The sequence below is a fragment of the Nerophis ophidion genome, linkage group LG24, assembly GCF_033978795.1.
Source record: "Nerophis ophidion isolate RoL-2023_Sa linkage group LG24, RoL_Noph_v1.0, whole genome shotgun sequence".
Taxonomy (NCBI): Eukaryota; Metazoa; Chordata; class Actinopteri; order Syngnathiformes; family Syngnathidae; genus Nerophis; species Nerophis ophidion.
Genome location: NC_084634.1, coordinates 10,893,262 through 10,906,552, shown reverse-complemented (window position 1 = coordinate 10,906,552; position 13,291 = coordinate 10,893,262). Strand labels below are relative to the sequence as shown.

General features: G+C 36.1%; 1 protein-coding gene across 1 annotated transcript; it reads left to right on the top strand.

Moving 5' to 3' along the window:
• The first annotated feature begins 622 nt into the window (after positions 1 to 622).
• On the top strand, positions 623 to 8,173 carry LOC133542434 (interleukin-17F-like). Its single transcript, XM_061886541.1, has 4 exons — positions 623 to 811; positions 878 to 1,050; positions 3,045 to 3,188; positions 4,654 to 8,173. The coding sequence occupies exons 1-4, from the start codon at positions 803 to 805 to the stop codon at positions 4,775 to 4,777; spliced, it is 450 nt and encodes a 149-aa protein (XP_061742525.1). The 5' UTR covers positions 623 to 802; the 3' UTR covers positions 4,778 to 8,173.
• The last annotated feature ends 5,118 nt before the right edge of the window (positions 8,174 to 13,291 follow it).

The following is a 13,291-nucleotide window of genomic DNA, read 5'->3' as shown; positions in this document are numbered from 1 at the left end:
TGTATATATATGTGTGTATGTATATGTGTGTGTGTTTTTATATATATATATATATATAACAGCCAAACAGCTCACTTTTTTTATTTAAACTGATACCACATGGACAAAGTTAAGACCTGGAGGAAAGTTCTGTGGTCAGATGAAACAAAAATTGAGTTGTTTGGCCACAATACCCAGCAATATGTTGGGAGGAGAGAAAGTGAGGCCTTTAGTCCCAGGAACATCATCCCTACCGTCAAGCATGGTGATTTGATTTTTTTTTTTTTTTTTTAAATAAGGCTGTCAACATGAACATATTGTGGATTAGTTAGCACTATTATTACTCTAATGAAAAAAAAGCGGTAGAAAAAGGATGGATGGATAATCCATTGTTATTAATTTAATAAACTTAACATTAAACATTTGTTTTGAATAGATAGTACTTTATTGATTCCTTCAGGAAAATTAATAATGAAAAAAAAAATGTTAAACACAAAATGATCTGCACTAAAAGGTGGGCAAAAGAGTTGACACAAGACCCCAGGATGCAGAGACGGTAGGCATAGCACAGTTCCAAGCATCCTGATTGGCACAACCGGCGACAGGTGCGAGAGACAAACAGGAAGTGGAAAGAAGACGGGCACCTTTTTGAAGTTGTGCTGACTCATCACGAGAGCGACGCTCGCCCCCGCGCGCGAGTGAAGTTGCTTTTGTGGACGACAAGCGGAAGAGATACCGCAAAGATATCGTCTGTGGTTGAAGATATAAAAGAGGACGGCAAGCGGATAGAAAGATCTCACAAACGCCTCCGATTGCGGCTGCCATGTTCCTGGTGAGTCAAACATCTTTTCTTGCCTTCACGTCGTCAAACCATAGTCAGCTTCTTTTGCCGTTGAAGGTTTTGGGAGTTGTGTTGCGGCTGGGCCTGGCCGCCGGCTTGCACGGGCGAGCGGACTGCAGGACTCCGGACCGGACGACCGTCAGGCTGCTGTTGGACCCGCTGCTGCGTCACATGACCAGCGCCCACCAGGACCACCTGGCCAACGTGTCGCTCTCGCCCTGGACCTACAGGTGAGTCGCCCGCGTCACCTCGGGCCGATACGGACAGGAATGTGGTGCGATATCGGGGTATGGTATTTGCAAACCGATACAATTTACAGGCTCTCGTGTCCGAGAAGGAGCAGGAAGAAGCTGAGTTTATTTAATCCTAGATCAGTTACTAACTCATTAGTGCTCAATCCGTAATGCAACAGAGAACAAATACATAAATGAGTGAGTAAATACATAATAAATGTATAAATAATTAATAGGGTTCTCATGAATAAATAAATAAGTTATGGTGAGACGAATAAGGTGATTGCTTTTCTAATCAAGTTTAAAATGTTTATCAGAATTCTTATTCTTTGTACTTTGTAAACAATAATGCATTGTTTAATATATTTCATTAATTAATTGCACATTATGACATATACATAAATATGTGTATATATATATATATCCATCCATCCATTTTCTACCGCTTATTGCCTTTTGTGGTCGCGGGGGTTGCTGGCGCCTATCTCAGCTACAATCGGGCGGAAGGCAGGGTACACCCTGGACAAGTCGCCACCTCATATACATATATACAGTGGGGCAAAAAAGTATTTAGTCAGCCACCGATTGTGCAAGTTTCCATCCATCCATCAATTTTCTACCGCTTATACCCTTTTGGGGTGGCGGGGGGTGCTGGCGCCTATCTCAGCTACAATCGGGCGGAAGGCGGGGTACACCCTGGACAAGTCGCCACCTCATATACATATATACAGTGGGGCAAAAAAGTATTTAGTCAGCCACCGATTGTGCAAGTTTCCATCCATCCATCCATTTTTTACCGCTTATTCCCTTTTGGGGTCGCGGGGGGGCGCTGGCGCCTATCAGCTACAATCGGGCGGAAGGCGGGGTACACCCTGGACAAGTCGAGTTCTCCCACTTAAAATGATGACAGAGGTCTGTAATTTTCATCATAGGTACACTTCAACTGTGAGAGACAGAATGTGGGAAAAAAAAAATCCAGGAATTCACATTGTAGGTATTTTAAAGAATTTATTTGTAAATTATGGTGGAAAATAAGTATTTGGTCAACCATTCAAAGCGCTCACTGAAGGAAGGAGGTTTTGGTTTAAAATCTCACGATACATGAGCCCATTCAGATCAATCATCGTGTCCCCTTAGCTGAAAAACAGCCCCAAAGCATGATGTTTCCACCCCCATGCTTCACAGTAGGTGTGGTGTTCTTGGGATGCAACTCAGTATTTGTCTTCCTCCAAACACGACGAGTTGAGTTTATACCAAAAAGTTCTATTTTAGTTTCATCTGACCACATGACATTCTCCCAATCCTCTGCTGTATCATCCATGTATCTATTTTGGTATAAACTCAACACGTCGTTTTTGGAGGAAGAAGAATACTGAGTTGCATCCCAAGAACACCATACCTACTGTGAAGCATGGGGGTGGAAACATCATGCTTTGGGGCTGTTTTTCTACTAAGGGGACAGGACGATTGATCCGTGTTAAGGAAAGAATGAATGGGGCCATGTATCGTGAGATTTTGAGCCAAAACCTCCTTCCATCAGTGAGAGCTTAGAATGGTTGACCAAATACTTATTTTCCACCATAATTTACAAATAAATTCTTTAAAATTCCTACAATGTGAATTCCTGGATTTTTTTTTTCACATTCGGTCTCTCACAGTTGAAGTGTACCTATGATGAAAATTACAGACCTCTGTCATCATTTTAAGTGGGAGAACTTGCACAATCGGTGGCTGACTAAATACTTTTTTGCCTCACTGTGTGTGTGTGTGTATGTATGTATGTATATATATATATATATATATATATATATATATATATATATATATATATATATATATATATATATATATATACATGAAGGACTGTTTGTATCTCACATGATACGTCACATATCACATAATTGTTGTTTGGATGATATCAGTGTGATATCAATGTGTGATTGGGACAGGCCTAGTAAAGATCAGCACAACACATTTCGTCTTCCCTCCAGAGAGTCCAACGTGGCCTGGCGTCTCCCAAGGGTGCTGTCCAACGCCCGCTGCCTGACAAGCGGCTGTCTCGGCCAGCCGGGCGGCGGTGAAGACGCGGCCTTGCAGGTCCGACCTATCGAGTATCAGGTCCTGGTTTTGCACAGGTGAGCGCAGAAAGAAGGAAGTGTGCGCCAACACTGACAGCAGACTGGGTTCTTATCTGATACTGGTGCTGACAAAATCGATACTTTGGACACGCTTTCTGTGCTTCCACGTTAGAAGTGAACCGGATCCAAACGCTTTTTCAAAATATATATTTTTTAAATATAATAATCAGCAGAAACCAACATGCAGAATGTACGCCCATCATCAGAACGCACACAATACTGGGAGGAGATGATTTATCAAGACTGAAACTGCTTTCCTGTTTTGCGTCGCTATTTAGTCGGCCTGGAAAAGGCGTACGAGCTGGCAGGTGTGCAGAAGTACAGCCAGGAGCGAGGAGTTGGTCCGTCGACGTGTGCTTGTCAACAAATATAGATTGATAAAAATAAAATAGACATTTTGTCTGTTCAGAAATATCATGTCATTATTTTTACAACTGCTGGATAACTGGAGGGAGTAAATCAAAATAATACGAGTGCGTTTTGGAGTTTGCTGGCGTCTTTTTAAACAATGTTTGATTGTTCATACATATATACATACATATACACTGTGTATATATGTATATATATATATACTGTATATATATATATATATATATATATATATACTGTATATATGTACAGTATGCTAGTACATGTATGTACACGGGTACATGATAAAATTGTTTTTATTAACTTTTTATTTATATATAATATATATATATATATATATATACATACATATGTGTATATATATGCATATATGTATGTATATGTTTATATACATATATATTTGTATATATATGTATATGTTTATATATATGTATAGGTTTGTATATATGTATATCTGTGTGTGTGTGTGTGTGTGTGTGTGTGTGTGTGTGTGTGTGTGTGTGTGTGTGTGTGTGAACATGTATATATACATACACACAGAACAAAGACCCTCGTGTGTGTATGTATGTATATGTATATATATATATATATATAGAGAGATGAAGTAGTCTTGTGATTTTTCCCACACCTACATATATATATATATATATATATATATATATATATATATATACATACATACATACATACATACACATCCATCCATCCATCCATCTTCTTCCGCTTATCCAAAGTCGAGTCACGGGGGCAACAGCCTAAGCAGGGAAACCCAGACTTCCCTCTCCCCAGCCACTTCGTCCAGCTCTTCCCGGGGGATCCCGAGGCGTTCCCAGGCCAGCCGGGAGACATAGTCTTCTCAACGTGTCCTGGGCCTTCCCTGTGGCCTCCTACCGGTTGGACGTGCCCTAAACACCTCCCTAGGGAGGCGTTCGGGTGGCGTCCTGACCAGATGCCCGAACCACCTCATCTGGCTCCTCTCGATGTGAAGGAGCAGCGGCTTTACTTTGAGCTCCTCCCGGATGACATATATATATATATATATATATACTTATTTCCACTGTAAAGTCAATAATGGTCAATGTTCCCACTGCAGGGTCACACGACAGAAGAAGAAGAAGAAGAACCTGAGCAAGAAGAAGAAGAAGAACACAAAATATGAATTCAGACTGGGAACAGAAACAATTACAGTCGGCTGCACTTGTGTGAGAAACACTTAACACACACACACATACTTAACACACACTTAATATAACACACACCCACACACTTAGTAACACACACATAATAAAACAAACACTTATAGACACACACTTGTTGCTTATAACACACACACTTATTGACACACACTTAGTGTTTATGGACACACACTTAGTGTTTATGGACACACACTTGTTACTTAATAACGCATACTTAATAACACACATATTCCTTATTAATGTACACTTATTGCTTGCTGTCACACCCTTATTAACATCACTTTGTGCTTATTAACGTACCCTTTTTGCTTTTTAACATACAATTTGTGAACATACACTTCTTGCTTATTAACATAGTTATTGTTTATTAACATAGACATATTTGTTATTAATGTACAGTTATTGCATTTTCACTTGTGTGTGAGATCATGTCTGCTAGAAAAATAAAAAAGAAATAACTCAGCTTTTTAAAATAGAATCAAAATTAGCGTTTTGAAGCAACATAAAAGGAGCTGAAAGAAGAAAAAAAAAAAGGTTTTTGTTTGTTTTTGTTCTAAAACGACAAACGCAAATTTCAATGGGAAATCATGGAGATCTAATTAATTGGTTCCAGAAATGTGGACACATGTAAAAAATGTGGACACATGTAAAAAAAAAATGGACACATGTAATAAATGGACATATTTAAAAATATGGACACACAAAGAAAAATGTACACACTTATAAAAGAAATGAACACATATGGACATACCTGATAATATGGACACATTGAAAAATATGGACATTTCAAAAAACCGGACAAACCTAAAAAATATGGACATGTAAAAATATGGACTCACGTAAAAAAATATGGACACACCTAAAAAAAATGGACAAAGATAAAAAAAATATGCACACACCTAAAAAGTATGGACACAAGTAAAAATATGTACACACCTAAAAAAAATATGGAAACACGTAAAATATATGGACACACCTAAAAATATGGAAACACCTGAAAATATTGACACGTAAAAATATGGAAACACCTGAAAATATTGACACGTAAAAATATGAAAACACCTGAAAATATGGACACCTAAAAAAATGAACAAAGATAAAAAAAATATGGACACGTAAAAAAAATGGACACGTAATAAATGGACATATTTAAAAATATGGACACACATAAAAAAATGTACACATATGGACATACCTGATAATATGGACACATTGAAAAATATGGACATTTTAAAAAACCGGACAAACCTAAAAAAATATGGACACCTAAAAAAAATGGACACACTTAAAAAAAATGGACGCACCTAAAAAAATGGACAAAGATAAAAAAAAATATGCACACACCTAAAAAGTATGGACACAAGTAAAAATATGCACACACCTAAAAAGTATGGACACAAGTAAAAATATTTACAAACCCAAAAAATATGGACACGTAAAAATATGGACACACCTAAAGTAAAATGGACACACCTAAAAAAAAAAAATGGACAAACCTAAAATATATAGACACACCTAAAAATATGGAAACACCTGAAAATATGGTTACATGTAAAGATATGGACAAATAAAAAATATGGATATGTAAAAAATATGAACACACATGGAAAATAATGTACAAATCTACACAATATGGACACACCTAAAAAAAATATGGACACGTAAAAAAAAATGGACAAACCTAAAAAATATGGACACACGTAAAAATATGGAAACACCTGAAAATATGGACACATGTATAAATATGGACACACCTAAAAAAATGGACACGTGTAAAAAAATCAACAAACCTAAAAAATATGGATGCACCTAAAAAAAATGGACACATGTAAAAAAATGGACGCACCTAAAAAAATGGACAAAGATAAAAAAAATATGCACACACCTAAAAAGTATGGACACAAGTAAAAATATTTACACACCTAAAAAAAATATGGAAACACCTAAAAAATGGACACGTAAAATATATGGACACACCTAAAAATATGGAAACACTTGAAAATATTGACACGTAAAAATATGGAAACACCTGAAAATATGGACACACTTAAAGAAATATAGACACACATAAAAAAATATGGACACACCTAAAAAAAAATATGGAAACACCTGAAAAATGGACACGTAAAATATATGGACACACCTAAAAAGTATGGACACAAGTAAAAATGGACACGTAAAAAAATATGGAAGCACCTAAAAATATGGACACACCTAAAAATATGGAAACACCTGAAAATATGGACACATGTATGAATATGGAAACACCTAAAAAAATGGACACGTGTAAAAAAATCAACAAACCTAAAAAATATGGATGCACCTAAAACAAAAAATGGACACACGTTAAAAAAAATGGACAAACCTAAAAAATATGGACACACGTAAAAATATGGAAACACCTGAAAATATGGACACCTAAAAAAATGGGCACGTGTAAAAAAAAATCGACAAACCTAAAAAATATGGACAAATCTAAAAAATATGGACACACGTAAAATAAATTGGACAAACATAAAAAATATGGACATGTAAAAATATGGACACACCTAAAAAAAAATGAACAAATCTAAAAAATATAGACACACGTAAAAATATGGACGCACCTAAAAAAAATATGGACACACCTAAAGTAAAATGGACACACCTAAAAAAAAAAAAAATGGACAAACCTAAAAAATATGGACACACCTAAAAAATATGGAAACACCTGAAAATATGGTTACATGTAAAGATATGGACAAATAAAAAATATGGATTTGTATGAAATATGGACACACATGGAAAAATAAAAATGTAAAAACCTAAAAAATATGGACACACCTAAAAGAAAAAATGGACACGTAAAAAAAAATGGACAAACCTAAAAAATATGGACACGTAAAAATATGGACAAACCTAAAACATATGGAAACACCTGAAAATATGGCTACATGTAAAGATATGGACACATAAGAAATATGGATATGTATAAAATATGGACACACGTGGAAAAATAATGTACAAACCTAAAAAATATGGACACACCTAAAAAAATATGGACTCCTAAAAAAAAAAATGGACACGTAAAAAAAAATGGACAAACCTAAAAAATATGGACACGTAAAAATATGGAAACACCTGAAACTATGGACACATGTATAAATATGGACACCTAAAAAAATTGGGCACGTGTAAAAAAAATCGACAAACCTAAAAAATATGGACACACATAAAATAAATTGGACAAACATAAAAAATTTGGACACACGTAAAAATATGGACACACCTAAAAAAATGAACAAATCTAAAAAATATGGACACACGTAGAAAAAAATGGACAAACCTAAAAAATATAGACGCACGTAAAAATATGGACGCACCTAAAAAAAATATGGACACACCTAAAGTAAAATGGACACACCTTAAAAAAAAAAATGGACAAACCTAAAAAATATGGACACACCTAAAAAATATGGAAACACCTGAAAATATGGTTACATGTAAAGATATGGACAAATAAAAAATATGGATATGTAAAAAATATGGACACACATGGAAAAATACAAATAATGTAAAAACCTAAAAAATATAGACACACCTAAAAAAAATATGGACACACCTAAAAAAAAAAATGGACACGTAAAAAAAAATGGACAAACCTAAAAAATATGGACACGTAACAATATGGAAACACCTGAAACTATGGACACATGTATAAATATGGACACCTAAAAAAATAGACACGTGTAAAAAAAAAAAATGGACAAACCTAAAAAATATGGACAGATGTAAAAAAAAAATGGACACACATAAAAAAATGGACAAATGTAAAAAATATGGACACACGTAAAAAAAATTGGACAGACCTAAAAAATTTGGACACACGTAAAAATATGGACACACCCCAAAAAAATTTTACAAATCTAAAAAGTATGGGCACACGTAGAAAAAAATGGACAAACCTAAAAAATATAGACACACGTAAAAATATGGACGCACCTAAAAAAAATATGGACACACGTAAAATATGGACACACCTAAAAAATATGGAAACACCTGAAAATATGGTTACATGTAAAGATATGGACAAATAAAAAATATGGATATGTAAAAAATATGAACACACACGGAAAAAGAAAAATAATGTAAAAACCTAAAATATATAGACAAACCTAAAAAAAATATGGACACACCTAAAAAAAAATATGGACACCTAAAAAAAAAAATGGACACACGTAAAAAAAAATGGACAAACCTAAAAACTATGGACACACGTAAAAATATGGAAACACCTGAAAATATGGACACATGTATAAATATGGACACCTAAAAAAATGGACACGTGTAAAAAAAAAAAATGGACAAACCCAAAAAATATGGACATACGTAAAAAAAATATGGACACACCTAAAGTAAAATGGACACACTTAAAAAAAATTGGACAAACCTAAAAAATATGGACATACCTAAAAAAAATATGGACACCTAAAGTAAAATGGACACACTTAAAAAAAAAAAATGGACAAACCTAAAAAATATGGACACACGTAAAATATGGACACACCTAAAAAATATGGAAACACCTGAAAATATGGCTACATGTAAAGATATGGACACACAAAAAATATGGATATGTAAAAAAATGGACACACGTAAAAAAAAATGGACAAACCTAAAAACTATGGACACACGTAAAAATATGGAAACAGCTGAAAATATGGACACATGTATAAATATGGACACCTAAAAAAATGGACACGTGTAAAAAAAAAAAATGGACAAACCTAAAAAATATGGACAGACGTAAAAAAAATGGACAAACCTAAAAAATGGACACACGTAAAAAAATGGACACACGTAAAAAAATGGACACACGTAAAAAAAATTGGACAAACCTAAAAAATATGGACACACCTAAAAAAAATATGGACACACCTAAAGTAAAATGGACACACTTAAAAAAAAAATGGACAAACCTAAAAAATATGGAGAAACTTAAAAAATATGGAAACACCTGAAAATATGGCTACATGTAAAGATATGGACACATAAAAAATATGGATATGTAAAAAATATGGACACGTGGAAAAATAATGTACAAACCTAAAACATATAGACACACCTAAAAAAAATATGGACACTCCTAAAAAAAAAAAAAAATATGGACACTCCTAAAAAAAAAAAAAAAAAATGGACACACTTAAAAAAAATAATAATAAAACCTAAATAATATGGACACACGAAAAAATATGGACACAGGTAAAAAAAATATGGACACACCTAAAAATTTGGGACACGGGTCAAAAACATGTTGTTGAGTGTGCTTAACTTCAGCATATTCATGAACAAAAAGTGGATTGTTCATTGTGTTGCTAATAATATTTATATTATATTAATATTATAGGTTATATTATTTCTACGGGGCTGGGATACTCATGACTTCAGCCTTTCAAAGCTCCGTTTTTTGACCTCGGTCTTTGTCAACTCCTGGTCTCGGCCCTGAGTGTGAATGAAGTATCGTTGGCGGTGATTGAATGCATTTTCAAAGTGATTTACAGTAGAAAGGGGATTCATAAGGCCACATTCTTCACGGTTTACCCGACACATGAAACATGACAAAAAAATTTTTGGGGGGGGCTTCATCATCCACTTTAGACGCCAAATGGCAGTAGAATGTGAAATACTTTAAAATGTGTTTTGTGCCAATTCCAACTTTGACAACAGCGCCATTTCCTATGTAGGGTGACACTTTCCATAATTTTCAGTGGAATGCATTGCAAAATGATGAATCTTCCTCTCCTCCTCTCACGCGAGATCCAACCAGGAATGAGCCCACATGAATCCCTTCCCTACAGGCAGAACTGTTAGAACTCCATTAGCTGCATTGCAAGAACGAGTCCATTAAGAGTTCCATCCATCTATCCATATTTTTCCACCTACCCGAGGTCGGGTCGCGGGGGCAGCAGCCTAAGCAGAGAATCCCAGATTTCCTTCTCACCAGCTACTTCGTCCAGCTCCTCCCAGGGGACCCCGAGGCCTTCCCAGGCCAGCAAGGAGACAGTCTTTCCCCGTGGTCTCCTATCGGTTGGACGTGCCCCTAAAAACTTCCCCAGGTCCTGGTGGTATTCTGACCAGATCTTGACCAGACCCGTGATCTTGTCCTTTCTGTCATAACCCAGAACTCATGACCATAAGTGAGAATTGGGGATGAGATGGACCGGTAAATTGAGAGCTTTGCCTTCCGGCTCAGCTCCTTCTTCACCGTTTCGGAGCGATGCAGAGTCCACATCACCGATCCGACAGTCGATCTCAAAATCCACTCTTCCCTCACTCGTGAACAAGACCTCAAGACACTTGAACTCCTGCACCAAAAGCCACCTCGCCGTGGGTCTTTGTTCTGGTATTCAAGGCCATTAAGACATTTAAAATCTGATAATAATAGCCCTGCGATGAGGGGGCGACTTGTCCAGGGTGTACCCCGCCTTCCGCCCGATTGTAGCTGAGATAGGCGCCAGCGCCCCCCCGCAACCCCAAAGGGAATAAGCGGTAGAAAATGATATTACCATTTTGAAATCCAGATTGAGGCGGACAGGGAGCCAATGCAGCAATTTTAAAACTGGTGTAATGTGCGCCGGCCCTTTGGTCCTCGTCAACACGCGTGCAGCTGAGTTTTGTGATAATTGTAGGCTTCAAAACGCTGTTAGGAAGGGTGTCTATTGGTCCTGTGTCATCAGCGTCGCCGTGGAAACGGAGGTTGTGTCTCCTGATGACGTCCCCAAGAGGCAGCAAAAAAAAGGGGACCTCAAACGGAGCCCTGAGGAAACCCCACATCTTATCTCATGGACCATTTATGTCATGTTTATTTTATTTTATTTTATTGTTTTAATCACCTGACTTGACATAAATAAGAAAAAATAAACAACGAGCACACCCAAGTTGATTGAAATGTTTTACTGTCCATGCCAAGTAATTACAATCTTTCATTTTCAGCAACATACTTTCCCAAATGCAAAAAAAAAAAAAAAAACACCAGTCAACAAGACTTCAGCGAATGACATCAACAGTTTGTCACTTTTGATTATTTTCCCGCTCAGACATTTTTCACGACACAAACAGACGAGTTCCTTTCTCCTCGTGTACGTGTGCTTTTGACTTGTGCCCGCCAAAATAAGAGCGCGGACGCCACGCTGTTATGCATTATTGTTTGTGTTAAACAAGATTTATCTTCTACGTGTGCTCGGTGTCATTTACCCTGCTGCTCAAGTCACCAAATAGTATATATTAATAATAATAATAATATTAGGGGTGCACCGATCCAATGTTGATATTGATATCAGCTTGCATGAAAATAGTAGAAAATGAAAAAATAAACAAACTAATAAATAAATAAACGTCCTCCAATAAACACAATTTCATCTATTTGAGTCATTTGTAAAAAAAAAAGGTAAACATGCTCTGCTGTAGGCTACTAGCAGCTGGCAGCTACACAACAGCCAAGCACACAATAGCGCACAAGCTAGACGCAGGTAATAGTCATTGAACAATAAAAGGTGACCTCTGTCAACATAAACAAGCATCAAATAATTATAGTTGCTGCATATTACAAAGTCTCCAAGTAACAAACGTGTCCGCACTGTTCGCCTTACTGCGTCGAGAGCTTAACCTCACACGTTTTTGTGACAAAATGACCACTCCACTTCAACTTAAAGACAGCATAAGTCCATTAATAATAAACATGTTAGTGTTTTTGTAGCTACTATTGTTCATTGTTGGACTTAATCAAACCTTTTCTAACATTCCACACTACTAAATAATACGAGTAAGTATCATTCCTGCTGATATCGTTTTGGATCGATATCCAGGCTCGAATATTGGTATCGTATCGGAAGTGAAAATGTTGGTATCGGGACACTCCTAGTAGTGATAATGATAATATTAAAAGTAGTCAAAATGGTAAAAATGTTGGACCTTATAAGAGAAGTTCATGTTAACTTTTAGTACATTTTCTGAAACCATTAAAAAGATTTTAATGTTTAGACATTTGAATTTCACAATAAAAGGGGTTTAATAGTCGTTCTTTGTACTCATGTTTTGTTCAGATATATGTCGACCTATAACTTCGGACTGACTTCACAAAGTGTATCCTGGAAGTGCGGTTTTCCTGGTGTACTTTTTCAAGTGGCCCCCGGGTGTTGATATCACTGGCAAGTATCGTATCACTGTGCCGATTCATGTTGTCACTACTCGCTCGGTCAATGGATAGCGTTCACATTTGAACCCATACGCTAGCAATTTTCCGATACCTGCTAGTCAATACCGGTTTCTCAATTTGTGTGTTAATAAATATTAATTGTTGGATAATAAAATCATTTTTTTTTATTTATTTAACATTTAAAAATAAGTATTTTTATTTTTGAGTCTCATTTGCAATGCAGTTGCACTTCCAAGACATTAGATGGCAGTGCTGTATCTATGGTGTGTTGTCGAACTCGGAAGTAGCTTTTTCCATGAAGCTGAATGTGTTACGTTGCGCCCTACAAAGTGTTGGTACTG